The 19,861-nt window shown below is 37.0% G+C and overlaps 1 protein-coding gene across 2 annotated transcripts in view; it reads right to left on the bottom strand.

The window, feature by feature from the left end:
- Positions 1–10,872: 10,872 nt before the first annotated feature.
- LOC138691528 (zinc finger protein ZFP2-like) overlaps positions 10,873–19,861 on the bottom strand; it is a 43,381-nt gene continuing 34,392 nt past the window's right edge. For both annotated transcript variants that reach the window (XM_069813558.1, XM_069813555.1), the window contains exon 6: positions 10,873–14,441. In XM_069813558.1, coding sequence (XP_069669659.1) covers positions 13,370–14,441 — 1,072 coding nt within the window. In that variant the 3' untranslated portion in view covers positions 10,873–13,369. The remainder of the gene's footprint in view (positions 14,442–19,861) is intronic.

Raw genomic sequence — 19,861 nt, 5'->3', positions numbered from 1 at the left:
AGGCCTACTATTACCACTACCGGTACTACTAGGCCTATTATTACCACTACTACTAGAACTATTATTACCACTACTACTAGGCCTACTATTACCACTACTACTAGGCCTATTATTACCACTAATACTAGGTCTACTATTACCACTACTACTACTAGGCCTACTATTGCCATTACTACTAGGCCTACTATTACCACAAAAACTAGACCTATTACCACAAAAACTAGACCTACTATTACCACAAAAACTAGACCTACTACTACCACTACTACTACACCTACTATTACCACTACTACTAGGCCTACTATTACCACTACTACTAGGCCTATTACTACTACTACTACTACTACTACTAGGTCTATTATTACCACTACTACTAAGTCTATTATTACCACTACTACTAGACCTAATATTACCACTACTACTAGGCCTACTATTACCACTACTACTAGTCATACTATTACCACTACTACTAATAAGTTACTATCGAAACTAGCCTCCTATTACCACTACTACTAGGCCTACTATTACCACTACTACTAGTCCTAATATTACCACTACTACTAGGTCTACTAATAAGTTACTATCGAAACTAGGCCTCCTATTACCATTACTACTAGGCCTATTACCACTACTACTAGGTCTACTATGACTACTACTACTAGGCCTACTATTACCACTACTACTAGGTCTATTATTACCACTACTACTAACTAGGTCTCACTACTACTAGGCTTACTAATACCACCAAAACTAAGCCTACTATAACTACTACTACTAGGCCTATTATTACCACTACTACTAGGCGTACCATTACCACAACAACTAGGCCTACTATTACCACTAATACTAGGCCTACTATTATCACTACTACTAGGCCTATTATTACCACTACTACTAGGTCTACTATTACCACTACTAGGCCTACTGTTGCCACAAAAACTAGACCTACTATTACCACAAAAACTAGATCTACTACTACTACTACCACTACTACTACACCTACTATTACCACTGCTACTAGGCCTACTATTACCACTACCGGTACTACTATGCCTATTATTACCACTACTACTAGACCTATTATTACCCCTACTACTAGGCCTACTATTACCACTACTACTAGGCCTATTATTACCATTACTACTAGGTCTACTATTACCACTACTACTACTAGGCCTACTATTGCCATTACTACTAGGCCTACTATTACCACAAAAACTAGACCTACTATTACCACAAAAACTAGACCTACTATCACTACTACTACACCTACTATTACCACTACTACTAGGCCTACTATTACCACTACTACTAGGCCTACTATTACTACTACTACTACTAGGTCTATTATTACCACTACTACTAAGTCTATTATTACCACTACTACTAGACCTAATATTACCACTACTACTAGGCCTACTATTACCACTACTACTAGTCCTACTATTACCACTACTACTAATAAGTTACTATCGAAACTAGCCTATTACCATTACTACTAGGCCTACTATTACCACTACTACTAGTCCTAATATCACCACTACTACTAGGTCTACTAATAAGTTACTATCGAAACTAGGCCTCCTATTACCATTACTACTAGGCCTATTACCACTACTACTAGGTCTATTATTACCACTACTACTAGGCCTACTATTACCACTGCTCCTGGGCCTACTATTACCGCTACTAATTAAAAAGTCTGTACTGACCTCTAACTTGGTGGTCATCAACTACACAATGAATAGATTGTTTTATGATAAAATTTATTCTCATTATATTTTAAATCTGTTTCCAGAATTTTTATGATCTCATATTTCACCACTAAATATTTTCTAAGCACCATATACCTTCCTCTTCCTTTGCATGAAAGGACTGAAATATAGATCATTTTAAATATTACAGTAAATATCCATTATAATGTCCTTAAAACAATACTAGTAATACTGAAAATTAATGCTGACATTGCCATTATTCAATATTTCACATACTTATCCCGAGTTTATATGAGTGATTTAATTTATTTTTTAGAATATCGCCAAAGATGAATCATTATAACACTTTAATAAATATAGCGCTCCTCTGCCATTTATTTCATCACGACTCATCATTTGTAAAAGATGTTTAAAACAGTGTCTATCACCAGGCTACATCAATGTATTGTGGTACTGTTTTCGAATTTTCCGCCGCGAACACTCCCTTTAATGGCGGATGCTAGCCGATTCAATTTGTGACATTTTCTTGCCGGCCACTCACGGGTGTGTGTCTCTAGTAAGTATTACAAACTCTTTGGTTGCAAATATTAACATACAAATTCAATGTTGCCAATATACAAATTCATAATGAAAAGTTGACACTAACAACAATTAAAGATGAAATTTACCTAACACAATGTAAACAAAATCCTAAGATTTGGCGCAAATATGGCAGCGTGCGAAGACCTGAATTATCGACGGATCTTCGCTGACATGAACACATATATTTGTAACCAATTTGTTGAACACTGGGAATTAAAATAAATGTACATTATTATTTTATTAGTCTAGTTATAGCAGTAGTAGTAGTAGTAGCAGCAGCAGCAGTAGCAGTAGTAGTAACAGTAGTAGTAGTGGTGATGGTAGTAATAGTAGTAGTAGTAGTAGTGATAGTAGTGATAGTAGTGGTGGTGGTGATGGTAGTAGTAGTAGTAGTAGTAGTAGTAGTAGTGGTAGTAGTGGTAGTGGTAGTAGTAGTAGTGGTAGTAGTGGTGGTGGTAGTAGTAGTAGTGGTAGTATTAGTAGTAGTGGTGGTGGTAGTGGTAGTAGTAGAAGCAGTAGCAGTAGTAATGGTGGTGGTAGTAGTAGTGGTGGTGGTAGTGGTGGTAATGGTGGTGGTAGTTCTAGTAGTGGCAGAGATAGTAGTAGTGGTGGTAGTAGTAGTAGTAGTGGTGGTGGTGGTGGTGGCGGTGGCGGGGGCGGTGGTGGCAGTAGCAGTAGTCTTCAATGTAATACTGTTCGAAAAGCGTCGAAAGGACTGTAAACTGTAACAACAGGTTTAAATTTAATTTTACTTTTATGAGTGCCGGTATTCTTCAATGTAATATTGTTAGAAAGACGTTGAAAAAATAGTAAACTGTAAAAATAATTATGATTGAAACTCTATGCGGCCTTTTTTTTCCAATATCAATAACAGTGCTCTTATTAATTTTAATACAAGCAGCAGTTTTCATTATGACTTGCGCCAACAGTACAAGAGGCCCGCCATTATCTTTTTCCCTCTCTAAATACTCTCTTACATTACACACCATCTCTCGCACTTGACTCTTTAACGGGGCACCTTGTCCAATATTCTTTGTTCTCCGCCTGGCTTTCCTTCCTTCCGACATTGCACAAGTCACCTATTTAGAAAATCTCACAGAAACTAGAAAACACACACTAGTCACACATTCCACCAATAACAACGAAGATAATATGTCTAATATAATTTAAACACAATAATTATCGATACGCTAAAACAGTAATACAACAGAATAATATTTTAATTCACCACTAGGTCGTGGTATTCACATGCAGCTTGTAAACATAGACACGGCAACACCGTCCCGTTACCATGGTTACGCGTCCCTTGTGATTGGTTGATTTGAATGGTTGCCATGGTAACATCTAAAGGCGCCATTTGTCAGGTCGGAAGTAGTTTTGGACAGACCATAATATTACTTTTCATTTACCTCTGATAAGGACTTTTCTTCTCCATCAGTTGTCTGCATAGGCAATGGGTTGATGTCGGGTTCCATCTTTATCACATCCATTTCAACTGAAACAGGAATTTATGGAGAGTGACATTCATCTGCAGGATGTAAGACATTACTAGAGTCTTATTTGTAGTGGTTGTAACATTGTTTGCTGAATACTCCGAACTTGTTCTGAACAAATTATCTGCTATACGTAGGAACGTAAGACATGTTGATATTAGCGGTGTCGCTATGAATTGGATATGCAGACTCCTTGTGTACAAAATGACATCCCATTTCTCTATAGAATAAATAGAAAGAGTGTGTTTGTGTGGGAAAGCGCGCTCATATGCTTCACTGAATAAACACTACTCTTCCTCACGATGGCACCCAAATTAGTAATCAATGAGGGCGAATTTAAGAATGATACTTTCTAAACAATGATTTAACTATTATCCACTTTTAAATACAATCTCATTAATTTCTCACGTGTCAGAATTTACAACCCTGTTGCTCCACAAGTTATGATGTGGTTTGGAATACTAGGTAATATGGTTGTGGGACCATATATCTTTGACAGAAATGTAAACCAACACACATATAGGGACTTACTGGACAGCACTGTAATGGAGTTGCTGTAAGACTTGTCACTGAACAAACGAATAAGAATGTGGTTTCAATAGATGGAAGCACGGCACATTATGCTCTAACAGTTCGCCAGAAACTAAATGAGATGTTCGGTGTACACTAGGTTGGAACTGTCATGGCCTTCACGGTCACCAGACCTCACACTTCTTATTTATTTCTATGGTGATTTGTGAAACAGAGTTTTTTCACACAAAACCTACATCTATATAATATCGTCCCTCATCTGGCAAACAGCGAAAGTGACAAATTAGCGACCCTGCACTTAAGGTCTATATTGTACTATTTAATAACACAATAAAGACCTAAGTGCAGGGTCACTTATTTGTTAGTTTCGCTAGTTTCCCAGAGGAGGGACGATTATATGACTTGAAGGGAAGGATCCTTTATGTTATCCAGCATATCCCACACCTGCAACACTTTTAAAATGGAAGAATGTCAGCATCGCGAGAGACACTGTCTTGAAGTAAATGAAGCACATTTTGAACGTCTACAGTAATAAACATACTGTAGTTATACTACTGTATTTCTAATTAAAGTAATGTTTCCCATTTGTCAACTGATTTATGGTAATTACTAATTAGCAATGGACCGCTGCACAGTGGTCCAAACTCCATATTTAGAGGTGAAAAAATAGAAAAATAACATGTCAAAAATTGAAATAAAACCCTTCAATTTTATTTTTCCTATGCAACTGAGTAACACCCAACTGATTATCTTAATCAGCGGAGGTGGCTGCAGTGTGAGATAAGAAGCCGGTAACATGCCACATTTCGATCACCCAACGTTCTTATTCAGCAAGTGCCTCGAGTCTACCCTTTTCTTTGTGCTGTAACTCTGTTGTAAGTGGTCGATTCCTTTCATATTTGATATGAATATGTTAAGTGGTTCTTTAGATATGCAATAAAGTTTGTTTTTGTTACATTTAATATTGTTATAACTTGTCAGATTGGCATGAATGAACACGAGACAAAATATAAATATAACCACTGAGTGCAGACTTGGCTAAGATAGAGAAGAACACACTTTTTCAGTCCCAAAATGATTTTCTTTTCACTTCCTCGAATAATTATCGCTATTTTAAATGAAGTCTCAAGGTGCGCAGATTTGCGGAAGTAATAAATTATGCGCATTATTCTTTCAAGGTGCAATAGTGCAATTCTTCTCGATTGCAGTTATTTTAATATATGAGAACCCAATCTGCTTCGGAAGTACAATTCACGGAATGCAAGGTGAGAGATTGTTAATTATGTATCAGATAAGCTTCCCGAGTGCCCAAAAGGTCCAATAGTACCTAAACTATTACATTTTTTCCCCCATAAGATAATTTATCGTTGGAGAGCAAGAGGATAAAGCATATGAGTTTTCTTTAACGAAATGAACATTGGCTTAGGAGCTACTTATTAAATTAGGTTCTCATCGTAATAGTAATGACAATTTAGAGAAAACTTATTCTTTGAAATAGTCGTGGCTGCTCAACAGAGCTTTTCCATTACAGCAAGTATGAGGTCGAAACAAAGACAATCCAGAGAATTAGAGTCTGTATACAAAATAAATGTACTACCTGTAGCTACGGTGTAAAATTTCATATAAATCTGTTAGATGGGAGAAAAGTTACTAATTTTGTCTAAATGCATCCCCCTATAAGTGGCAGTTTCCCTTATACCAACGTCATCACAGCTTGTATACAAAACAAATGTACTACCTGTAACTACTGTGTAAAATTTCATTAAAATCTGTTAGATCGGAGAAAAGTTACTAATTTTGTCTAAATGCATCCTTCTATAAAGGGCAGTTCCCCTTATACCAACGTCATCAGAGTTTGTATACAAAACAAAACTACCTGTAAATACTGTATAAAATTTCACGAAAATATGTTAGATAGGAGAAAAGTACTAATTTGTCTAATTGCGCCGCATATAAGGGATAGATTCCCTTATATCAACGTAAATATAAAACATAAATAATTGTCATGTGTAAGCCTGTATGTTTCGCCAATATGTTGACACCTTTCTGCTGCTTCCACTGCTCAGCTTACTTCGGTGGTGAGTTACAATTCAAAATCATTCTTCCCATTATCTTTCCCGTTTCAAACCAATGTAATGAAAACCAATTTAGCAACACAGTGACAAATGTTATAAATGTTATAAGCTTTAGGTAGTTAAAAAGAGATATGTTAATGAAAATTAGAATAAATTAATTATAAAGGCTCGAGGAAATAGCAATATGCTACAAAATTTCATTAATCTAGAAATTCGTAATTAAATTATTTGTAAACACGTCACAGTTTTCATACTGTTCCAGTATTCTTTATGTCTTAAGATTACGCCATACCACAGTCTAGTATATATAGCCACGAAATTCAATACGTAGGGAATATGCATACCTAGATAGTTGATAACCACTAGGTTTGCTACTATCGCCTCTTTACAGACAATGCAAAATAACACCGGCACAATCTATTGTTCCTAGTACCTTCAAGAACTCAAGCTTCGTGACTGTATATACTAGACTGTGGCATATTTAATTATTAATGCTTACGTTAATTGAATGTGTCAACTTTAAAAAAAATGGAAAGGCATTTAAGAGTAAATTTGTCTTACAGAAAAATAATTTATTGGGCCGCGGTCTCTCAAAGGTTGAGAATCTCTGCTATATAGCCTACAATTGTATTTCCAGTTAGAGTAATGTTTCCCATTTGCCAACCGACTTCTGTGTCCCACGGTAGTTGGTAATTACTAATTAGCAAGGGGCAGCCGGTCTTTTACAAGATATGTGACAAGGTTAGTGGATTAGTTCAGGAGAAATCTAAGTGACGTGTGACCGAGGAATATGTGAAAAGATTTCAGTTATTTGAGATCCTCGGCCTCACGTCACTTAGATATCACAACTAACCCACTAACCTTGTCACATACCTTGTACAAGTTACCAAATAGTTATGCAATAATAACAGAACTGGAATGACAATCATATTGAAAAGTAAAAACGTATATTAACTTATGTATGTTTAAATTCGTAATATCTCTTAAAACTGATAATTGTAACCTACCTCATCAACAATATTTACTGCACTTGTACGAAAGTCAGAACACATACCAAAACTTTATTGCCGATGGAGGTTCAGAATGGCTATAATAAATGTCATATTTTATTCTTCCTTGTAATAATTTTTAGCATTATTATTTTTTTCTAATATTACTTATTAATACTATTAATAGTAAGCGCTGATAGTTGTTAATCGGTAAAATCAAAGAATTAGTTACTCATTTTTCATTGCAATAGAAGATCGGTGACTCGATATATCACATCATGTACGAAGGAAATACTTCAAAATATTAATGTAATCAGGGGTTACCGCTGGTTTCCTTTCTCCCACCCTACACCATGTCACTGCTCTTTCTTCCTCACATATATTGCTCTACTTCTCTCTTTTCCCGCAACTTACTTTATTCTACTTACTACTTTATATTAGATTGGAATATCTCACTTACCTTTAAATGCGCTGGGATATCCTAGAACCTTTCGTTTAGTAAACCACTATCACACCCATTACGCTATGAATTCGTTTATGAACAAACCCTTAAAAATTATGTTTACGTTCAATTAACAAGAAATACTTCCAAAGGGATTAAACACATGACTTTATTATTATATAGTAGAACTGAATTCATAAGTTTCCTATTAACTTGATTACAGTTAATATTCAAATAGATCATTAATTGTCGGCCTGGGTGGAGCAGTCGGTACAGCCCTAGCTTTCTGTGCCCGAGGTTGCGGGTTCGATCCCGGCCCAGGTCGATGGCATGTGCTTAAATGCGACATGCTCATGTCAGTAGATTTATTGGCATGTAAAAGAACTCCTGTGGAACAAAATTCCGGTACACCGGCGACGCCTATATAAACTCGGCACTTGCGAGCGGTCGTTAAATGAAACAATTAGAAAAATTGAATCACTGATTCATTAATTTAGTATTGTACAAGGATCCAATATGATGGTACTACTACAGTTATCCACTATCATTTGTGTCATTATAGGTTTATTAAATCTATTCACTGCACTACTCCCTTAAGTATTCTTTTAATCTTATTGAGGTAGTCAAATTGCCAGATTTTCTTTAAAACAGTTTTTCAAACTTGCAATGTAATCTTCGGACATACGTGACTTCATATAGGCCTATTATATCATCCAACATATTCATCGGAAAACAGCGACTCTTCCTTGGATGCTACCAAATAACTATGTACATCAAAGCAAAAGCCAGCTAGATCGGCATTACCTTAGTTTTCTGTCCAGACAGGAACTCGTAAAGATAAAGTAGGGAGATATTGTGTTTTTCAGGATGAGTGGTTAACAGAGCGGGGAAAAGGGCTTCAGATGAGTATCGCCTCTACTACCGAATTTAGGTTATGTACTGGTACACAGAGGATTGCTGTAAGAGATGAAGGAAAACGCGCAGTGCAAGCTGTCTTTCAAAAAAGAATTGGCCTAGTACAGGTGGTGTGACAAATGTTTGGTAGTCTCATATGATGTTCAAATTTTGTGTAAAGGAGAAGAAAGAAAAAAATCTTGTGTAACCTAAGTTGTATCGGCTTACCATGGTGTTGTCCACAGTATAGGTTAAAATACTCATGATTGGGCAAATAAACTGGTTCGAAAATTCACACCTCAATCCGAAATTGCTTGCGAAATATCGAGTGTGCGCACGAAAGCTGCCATTATTGTTGAGAGTGTTCTGGACCACATACTCAGGAATGAGTCATTCAAGGTATAAAAACAGGTATTATATTTCTCATTGGCATATTAGTAAAATTATTCACATTTAGGAAATAACGCTGTGTTTGAATGACTATGAAGTCGTACTTCTTATCTCAAAGGGAAGAAGAGTGCAGGAGTATGTTGTAGTCTGTTTTGAGTGAAGATGGCGATTTTTCACTTCATTTCTGCACTTTCTGGTTCCTTCACAATCCACTTAAAGTCTTTCACAGAATCATTCAACAGCTAGAACAAAAGTCATTTACATCAACTGAGTTGCATGATGTGATGTGAAAACAGAAATCTGAGCTTGATGATAAGCAAGTTGTTAAATTTTATGGCAGTGAAGTCAATAAAATATTTAAACACATGGGTGATTGGGATAAACATAAGTTTCAGTCTAGTGGATCGTTTTTCTTTGACAAAGCTCTGCAATATTTTGTAAATGATACCATCTTGAATTGTCAGTTAAAAAAAAAAGCCACTTTTGTGTTTGAAACCTCCGCTTACTTTGGAGGGATCTTGAAATATTTGTTCATGATCTTCATCTCTGCATTGAAGTTGGTAAGTGTATGAAGGCTTTTGTACCCTTATAATTTCATTAGATGTTATAAATGAAAATGGTTTGGAAAGGAAATGGAACTCTTTTTTTCAAAAAAAGGTTCAGAATAGAATTGTGTGATATTTTGTTCCTTCAAAACTTAAATTAATTGATAATACCAAAATGGTTAATAATAAGCTTATACAAAAAATTATGTACACTATTTTATTAAACGACAATTTCAAGAAGCACTGCAAGTAGACGAAGGGCAATAGATAATAATTCGGTGACATGAATATTCTCCACGTCCCAATAATTTGAAACTGATTTTTAGAAGACTGAAATTTGTACGAGGAATAAATGAATCTAATAAATGCTTTACAAAATAAAAAAACCTTCAACATATAGATAGGAAGTTCAGAGCTTTTTTAAAAAACTGTCCAGAGCATTTAATACCGTATTACAGGGTAACTATTGTACACAGAGTATTGACTTCTGTCTAATGTCGAAGAGAATGCAATTATAAATATTAATCACATTGGCATATTACAGTAAAGTGAGCGGCTTTCGTGTAGATGAGAGAAAAATATTGCAAATGTTATACTTCCCTAACATGATAAGACTTGCCAAAAGAGGATCACTTGAAGAGTTTAAATGTATAATGTGCCAAGTGGAAAAAAAAAAAAAAAAAAAAAACATTGATTTCTTTTTTGCCATGAAGTGTGCTTTGATACAACCGCTATTTAATTACAAAACGGGTCAAGTAAAATGGAATCTGAAATTAGTTCCAAATCGTATCCAAAGACATAGATAGGAACATCACTGTTTCCAGATATAATGAGCTATGTGCTATTACCAAGCAAGGCTTTTCTTGAATGTCTCATAATTTTTGTGAACATTACAGATTCTTTTGTATCATGATATTCTTACATAATGCTTCTAATGCATTAAAGAAAAAGAGGAAGATAGGACAAGATCCTATGTAGTCCGCTCGGAAAAATATTCGTGTGTCAGTGAAAGCATACAAAACAAATTATAAATTTCGTTCAAATTTCAATTAACAATCGCAAGTGAATAAGGCACTATACAATAATACTTTTATTTAATACAGAAAATTGTACATTTAACAAGTTTGCCACATCTATAGTAATGTTGAAGATGTGTAATCAAGATTTATAAAAACTATGTTATTGTTCTTATGGCTTTACTTCATACCTAATAGATGAAGATGGCCAAAAATACCTCTTTATTAAGCCGTGACCGAGATTTTGCACAAAAGGAAAAGGCAGGCTTAAGTATGACATTCAGGTACCAGTAGATCCAATAAAAGTAATTATTGTTTCCTAAAAACATTAATCTTATGTACGTTGCATGTATTTCACTCATCTGAGCTCTGTAACTTTAAAAACTGCATCTAGAGACACTCTTCCAACAACTAAACTTCAAATCTCGAACACTTAATGGACAAGAATAACGAAGGCGTAGTGATGAATTGAACAACTTTTCAAATATTTTGAACAGTGGACTGAGAGTGGCGTCTTCAGCAAGGAAGTGATTTTGAACATTATTCCTACCTCTCTGTAGCCTTTCATTTTATCAGCAAGCTTCCAGCCGGAACGAGAGGGATTTGTGAGATATGATGGATTATCTAAAGGATGAAAATAAATCTTTATATGAAATCCGTAAGATATATTATTTCAAATATAAGATATTTCACAGAACAATGGTTCATTCATGAAAGGTTTGCTTCAACTAATTTATATATATATTTTTATTATAATTTCAAGGAAAATATGTTCTTCATAGAATAAGTATATGTTACTAATTTTTGTATGAAGAACATTTGCCACAAACAAAAATAATTAAAATAAATTAATACCATATAACTATCGTCCAATCAGCATAATGTCAACATTGTACAAGCTATTTTAGACTATAATAACAAGAATAAATCGATGCCAGAACGAGAACCAGCCCGTCGAACAAGGAGGTTTCAGAGCGGGTTTCTCAACAATAGACCATATACAAACAGTAACTCAAGTAATGGAAAAAGCTCAAGAGTTCAACATAGAACTATACCTAGCTTTCATAGAGTTCAAGAAAGCATTAGACTCTGATGAGCATGTCCCAATTTTGACGGCACTACAAAACCAAGGCGTAGAAGAAAAATACATCAGGATAATCGCCAAAATGTACTCAATTATGGAAGCTAAAATCCAACTGGAGAGAGAAGGCAACAACTTTCATTTAACGAGAGGAGTCAGACAAGGAGACCCCATATCGCCCAGCTTGTTTATTAGCCTGCTAGAAGACATCTTTCGGAAAATGAGGATGGACTGGAGAATCCAGATAGATGGGCAGAAACTCCGAGACCTAAGGTTCGCAGACGACATCATACTGTTTGCAACTTCCGCGGATGAATTAAGTTGAGGCATACAAGAATTAGCCCAGCAGAGTAAGGAAGCTGGACTGGAACTAAATCTCCAGAAAACAAAACTAATGACCAACAGCAACAAGGAAATTATTCAAATAAAAAACAGAGAACTAGAATACGTCACCGAACACACCTACCTAGGACAAATAGTGACATACAACAACGCTACCCGCAAAGAAGTCCAGAGACGTATTTCGGCACCATGGTCAAATTCTGGAGTCTGACATTTTTCCTCACAAGCCAAGAATACAATATAAGAATGAAAAAAGACATACCGTACAGCTGCAACCTTCCTCTCCTAATATATGGAGCCCAAACCTGGGCTCTAACAGACAGAGAAAGAAACATGTTAGGAAAATGCCAAAGAAAGTTGGAGAGAAAGATTCTTGGCGTCAGCCTTCATAGCAGAATCCGCAACGAATACCTGAGGACGATGACAGGCATTAAAGACGCAGCAACATCAGCCACCTACATCAAATGGAAGTGGGCGGGCCACGTCATGAGGATGGACCACAACAGATGGGCGTACAAAACAATGGCCTCGGACCCCAAAACCGGACAAAGGAGCGTAGGCCGACAGAAAAAAAGATGGGCGGACGATCTGAAACTTCACTTTGGATCCAACTGGACGACAACAGCCAAGCACTAGCGAGAGTGGAGACTGATAGATGCAGCATCAAAAGAATAAGGATCTTTCCCGAACTGGCTATGCGGGAATGCCAGAATAGCCACCTTGCCAGCCAAGAGGCCCTTGCCCTACAGGGATTCTACGAGCTAATTCTAATTCTAATACCATATAAAAACAAAATAATTCAACATGAACATTTGACATGTTTATCGTCAACGCCAACATTAATGGATTTTTAGGTTACCCGACTGAAAGAAACACAACAAATCTCAAATTTGAGGGGTTTTCCACCTGTGTGCAGCCGTAGATGGGATTTCAAATTATGTAACTGCGAAAAACAATTGCCACAAACATCACATTTGAAAGGTTACTCGCCCGTCTGGAGGCATGGTATCTGAGCCCATTCGTCTAAGAGAAAAACTTGCCACAAACATCATAATTGAAAGATTTCACGCCCGTGCTCTGCCATAAATGGAACTTTAAAGTATGTGACAGCGCAAAACAATTATAACAAAAATGAAATTTAAAAGGTTTCTCGTCCTGTGCCGGGGTTCATGGTATCTGATGCTCCCATATTAGAGAAACATTACACTTGAAAGGTCTCTTCCCTATGTGCTGGCATAAATGAGTACGTAGGATATTTAATACCCAGAAACACCTCATTTGAAAGGTTTCTCTCCAGTGTGCCGAAATTCATGGTGCCTCATGCTACTCCTATTACAGAAAGACTTACCACAAACATTACACTTGAAAGGTCTCTCCCCTGTGTGCTGGCGCAAGTGGTTTTTTAATGTTTTTAACAATGCGAAGCACTTTCCACAAGTATCGCATTTGAAAGGTTTCTCGCCTGTGTGACGGGGCTCATGACATCTTAAGTGAATCGATTGGGAGAAACATTTGCCACAAACATCACACTTAAATGGTTTTTCCCCCGTGTGTAGAAGTTTATGACCTTTTAGACTACTCAGTGTCGAGAAATTTTTACAACAAACATCACATTTGAAAGGTTCCTTTCCTTTATGCACGCGTTTATGTGTTATTAGGCTATTTGGACGCGTGAAATGACGGCCACAAACATCGCACTTGAAAGGTTTTTCGCCTGTGTGCTGGCATTGATGACATTTCAGGTGTATCGATTGGGAGAAACATTTGCCACAAACATCACATTTGAAAGGTTTGTCGCCTGTATGCAACCGTTTATGCAAATTAAGGCTACTAGATTGCGACAAGCTCTTGCCACAAACATCACACTTGAAAGGTTTCTCCCCTGTATGCACGCGTTTATGCTTTATTAGGCTACTAGATTGCGAAAAGCTCTTGTCACAAACATCACACTTGAAAGGCTTCTCGCCTGTATGCAAACGTTTATGCAAATATAGGCTACTAGATTGCAAAAAGCTCTTGCCACAAACATCACACTTGGAAGGTTTCTCGCCTGAGTGCTGGCGTTCATGAGTTTTTAGGTACGATGACTTTGAATAACACTTTTTACAAACATTGCATTTAAAAGGTTTCTTGCCTACGTCCTTCGCTGAATGTCCGTTCAATTTTGCAGAATTCGAGACAGATATTTTAGACAATTCAAATTGGAATTTCTTCTCGTCTTCACGAGTCTGCGAAGGCTTTCCTGAGGAACCTGAAGTCTTGGGAATCTCACACACAGTCTCGTCCTCTTCAAGTGCAATACTGTCGAATTCTGATGATACAGTCCTCTCAGTGGTAGCTGCAATCCTGAAGGAAAGATGCTATGAGTCTTTAAAAAAGTCGCAACAAATATACATACAATTGAATCAGGGATTGCAGAAACAGCACATGTCACTAATTGTGGCGAAATGAGCTTATTCGAGTTCATGAACTGTTGATATAGGGCTATTATTCCATGCAGAAACCACATATGTCAGTATAGCCGTCTCACATTTGGAGACCTGTGAAATCCTGAAAGCGCGCAGAAACAACTCATGTCAAAGACATGTGCCGACACATTGGTTCCGATTTCAGATGGCAGACATCTACGACACAAGGATACAAAAATTGATCCCACTGAATGACAATGTCTCAATTCTGCTGGTGAATACGTTGAAAAATAACTCAATAATTGCTATATCTATTCCAATAAAATTTACAATGAAATTTTGTTCTGTTTCTGCAAAGGTTCCCAGGGAAACTTATTTTTTACAGCTTCATAATTGCGGTCGAGTGGCCAAAATTTTAATATTAAAATGATGGAAGAAACAAGATTCATTATTTTATCTGCCCCCATGAGAATGTCTGCTTGTAAGTACAAAGGAGAATACTACATTTACCTTCATTAGCATATCCAGAAAAAATCGTGTCAATTCAAAGAGAGAAACTTGACGATATACACAAACTAATGCGTTACATACTACATGAATATGAAGAATTTTACAATAATATTTTTCAGTGGCCTATTGTGAAAAAGGAAGTTAATTTATATGCTCAACTTATGTATTATGTATATATTATGCCTATGCATATATTATATCCCTAATTTGGCAAATAAACTTTAGTTGAATTGAAATTATTATACTAGAATATGATGCCTTGCAGAAACAGCACATGTCAAGCTAATATATACTAGGGTGTATCGAAAAAAAAAAAAAAATTTTCAAAAATGAAGGTGGCTAGTGCGGAAAAGTTGCGACTAGTGCTATAAAGACTGCAGGAGAAAGAAAATTAAATTTAATCAATATCTTGTGTCTCCGCATCCATACTGAAGATTCGAATTTATAACACATACTTGTAAAAATTGATATAACGACAGTCTGCATACCTATACAACTACCCCCATCGATCAGATCTTTTAAAGGTTAGCGAAGATAGTACAAGAAGAAGAAAAGCATCTGACATCAGTATCTTCTGTGGGGTGAGAGAAGAGAGGGATGCTGGCAGTCAGGGTAGCGTCTGCCCAGCAGTTGTATTTGGTAAGCTACGCTGGACAGATTTGTAACGCTGTTTTTCCTGTGAAATAGTGTATCATATCTGTGGTTTAGTGGTACATGCAATACTTCTTATGCATCGTGTTGCCATGATGGAAAAAATAATTCAGTACTCGCCGTACTGCTGACAGTCCTTTGTTCGCTACATAAGGACCGATAAGAGAGTCGCAACTTCCAACCTATAAGGATGTGATAATACATTTTCTTTGGATCAGAGAGTTAAAGACAAACGAACTAGGTGGAAAACACCTTATATGGAATATAAGATATCGCTCATGTTACTACCCAAAAACTTATCGAGGTTTGAAAAACAGCAAGCCTTCCTACCATCAGGAAACGTAGAGTAGTGGAAAAGATGAAATGGTATCATAGTAAATATCAGAATATTCTGAAGTCGCATTAACGAAGTGGGTCAATCTCAAGGGCGCATTAGCAGGTTTTATTAATAAAGGTTGAAAATAGTTTGATATATGCACTTGTAAGTGCCCGGACCCGGAAATCCTTTGTGAATGTGAGTTAAGTAGAAAAGTTGCATCGATAGAACTATCCTTTCTAATAGGCCGGAGGAATTAACGAAATATGATTATTGATAACATCGACATTGTGACGACCAAGACACTATTTAAGTGTGAAGAGAGAAAAGCGAAGAGGCCCATTCGCCATCGATCTGAAGAAGTGCGACTTGGATTCCAAGGAAGAGATAACAGACATCAGTTACAAGCTCAGAGTCTTCGCCTTCGCACCACTTGGAACAGCAATGAAGCAGTGCGGATTCTGACTTCGAATCTAAGCCCTCTGCCGCTCAGGCTCGCTTGTCTGTACCAAAATTATCTTCAGCAGTCTTCAGGACAGGCGCCTCGAGGAGAGATGTGGCTCTACGGAATTGCGATAGCTGTTACAAGACGCGAGAATAATATCTACTAGGAATAAGCGTCTCATAATAGATGGTCATGAGAGAAATGAAGATTGGAGATAATATTCAGAAAGAAGAAGCACCTAATAATTTCATTCGAGCGGTATATTTTGTTGGCCGAAAGGACAATGCACAAACACAGGAGGAAAAGGACAGCCGATTATATCGCCGAGAGAAAGAAGAGAAGCATAATTATAACTTTAATAGAACTATATTACCCTTCCCCTTCCTCTGAACCAGATTGGAAATCGAAAAGGAAATCGGCAGACCACTCCAAATATTAATTTGTCTTCTCCATGGAAATGAGCTTCCACTCCACTATTTCATGAAATATTTCGCTGGTATCACTAAAGGTCCAGGCACACGTTCTGGACAGAGTTACTCCATTGTGAGGCAAAATCAGTGGCTAATTTTAAAATCACTGAAGTACCCTGGATTACCAAAATTAACGAGGAACAGATCTCCGATCTTAGTAGGCCTACTGATCAGGAGTATCTTTTGGGGATCTCCCAAGCCGTTCATTCTGGTCACTGTCCGATAGAGCTTGAAAGGAAGAAACCAGGGCCAGTTGTTCAATCTCGATGACTTACAACGGCTTGTAGGATTCTCCGCTTGTATGTGAGCCGTAGGAATCCTTCACATAATTTAGTGTGCATAGCTAAGAAATACCATGCTTCGGAACGAAGTCTGACTATGCAGCGTAAACTAACATTTGACACCGGAGTATATTACTAAGGATGGGTGGAGGGATGGGGCTGGAAGTGCAGCCACCTCCTCGTAGTGAGTCCTGGGTTATTTCTGAGTGTAAATTTAAAGAAATAAGCGAAGAGCTGCACTACAGAAAAAAAAACTGAAAACAGACGTAGAGCATTAGGCTCGCGAAACTTTAGAGCTGATGCGGAGACACAGGATATTGTCGAATTACCGTTTTCTTTTTTCTACGTTCTTTCTGCCACAAGTCGCAACTTTTCCGCACTAGCCACTTTCATTTTTGAAAAAAAAAAAAAAAAAAAAAAAAAAAAAAATTCGATACACCCTAATATATACTGATTTACTTTATTAACCATTCATTAGATTTCAATATATTTGGTATAAAACGACACATCAATTGGGCTTCTCTATGAGGAAGCCAGTACTATAACCAATGATGTGGTGTACTACCAGTAATACCGTTCTTGTGTCTACTGAAAAATTTAGTTTTCATGACATGTGCTGTTTCTGCAATCCCTGATTCAATTATTGAATATTTAAATCAAAACAAACACTAATCTATTTCACCAGGAGGTACAATAGCATTAGTGATGCATCTTTGTAAATAATTTGTGAGTAATTTGGATGCATCAAAATTGTCTCACCAATTAGGTTCTGATCTGTACAACCTCTTTGTCCAAAGTCATCTTCTTCGACATGAGTGTGCTATTTTCTGCCACTGTTTCGAAATTCGGGAATACGAATGTGCTATAACTCTTTCTACCCTTATACTCGTCATATATACGATGTTTATACGAGGTTCACGCCAAAAGTCATGCACAACATTTATTTCAAAAATTTGGTTTTTGTCCAACAGGTTTGTTATTTTCACAGAATGTAGATACATTCTTTAAGCATAAAAATCTCTTTTCCACATAATCCCCGTCCCTTTCAACTGTCTTACGCCACCTTGGAACGAGGGCCTGTATACCTACACGATAAAAGTCTGAACCAACACGTCTCACCCAGTCTTTACCAGGGTGCAAGAGGGAGTCATATTCAAACCTCGTTCTGCGAAGAGATTGTTTGAGTTTACCAAAGAGATGCTAGTGGCATGATGCCAGATCAGGACTGTAAGGCAGTTGTTTGACAGTGTTGTCCATCCAATTCTTTTGATCTGGTCTGTGGTCTTGTGACTGACATGTGGCCGTGTGTAGTCGTGCAACAGGAGAACATCCTGCTTCTCCTGATGTGGTCGAACACGACTCAGTTTAGCTTGAAGTTTCTTGAGAATTAATGGCGGTTCTGTGTGACATGACGTCCACAAGAGTCCTCCTGAATCGAACAAACCCAATAGTCACAGTGGCGTATACTGGTTAAAGTGTTCCGGCTACCGCTGACCCTATTATTACACAAAATATATCTAACAATTACTTTAATTTTAATTACTATGGTAAAACTAATAATACAAAATTATTACATTATGTTATATTATAAACTTTTTCTTTTGTAATTTCCGGTAGCCCCAGTAGCCCGCAAAATACGCCCCTGAATAGTCATAACTTTTCCTGCCAAAGGCACAGATTTGAATTTCTTTTTCTTTGGTGAATTTGCTTGATGCCATTGTTTGCCTCTTTGCCTCCAGTTCAAAATTGTGGAGCCATGTTTCATCTCCTGTCACAATTTTTGCAAGAAGGTAATCTCTACCATTCTCATAATGTTCCTAAAGTTCTCTGCACATTGTTTTTCGGGTTTCTTTGTGGGCTTCTGTCAACATCCTCGGAACCCACCTGGCACAAATCTTTTTTAACTCCAACTGTTTCAATATTCTGCACATACACTTGCTTCTCCTATTCCAACTTAGAGTGACAATTCTTTCACTGTTAAGCGTTTGTCAGCCACAACAGTGTTGTTAAAGCGCTGCAAATTGTCAGGACTTCGTGCAGTGTTGGGGGTTTGCGTTTGCGAGGAATATCCCGAATATTGGCGTGCCCTCTTTCACCAGACAACCTGCTTGCCCACCAACTAACAGTACTGCGATCGACAGCTACATCTCCATACTATTTTTTCAACTTCTTGTGAATGTTTCCCAGTATCTCCTCACAAGACACAGGAACTCGATAACAGCACGTGTTTCTGACGAATGTCAAGTACAGCAGCCATTCTGAAGGAGTGCTATCACGGGAAGTACTTATATTAAATTTGAATACAAGCAGGGAGGATGTATCTATGACCTCCATAAATTGCAAATGTGTAGAATAGAAAATAAATTTAAAACAATTGTTGTGCATTACTTTCGGAGTGACCCTCGTAGTTTGTTAATCTTGTCACTTTAAAATTATGACATTTGGGAGAAGAACATTACTGATTATATTTCATAAAAATCATTATCATAAAAAAAATTTGTATTGGTATTATCTCTAACTTGGTATTTGTTGTTTTGCCAACATTAAACTAGCAACATTTCTTTCAAAGCTCTACAACAATGTAATTTACAATTCTAAAGCAATACAAGACCAGTAAATATTTTTTTTCTCTACTTTAATGACAACTGTATTCGCACTCAGTGACATAAAAACATAAATTGACTC

This window comes from Periplaneta americana, chromosome 16, assembly GCF_040183065.1.
Source record: "Periplaneta americana isolate PAMFEO1 chromosome 16, P.americana_PAMFEO1_priV1, whole genome shotgun sequence".
NCBI classification, from domain to species: domain Eukaryota; kingdom Metazoa; phylum Arthropoda; class Insecta; order Blattodea; family Blattidae; genus Periplaneta; species Periplaneta americana.
The sequence above is the reverse complement of the archived record's forward strand: the minus strand, read 5'-3'. Positions and strand labels throughout refer to the sequence as shown.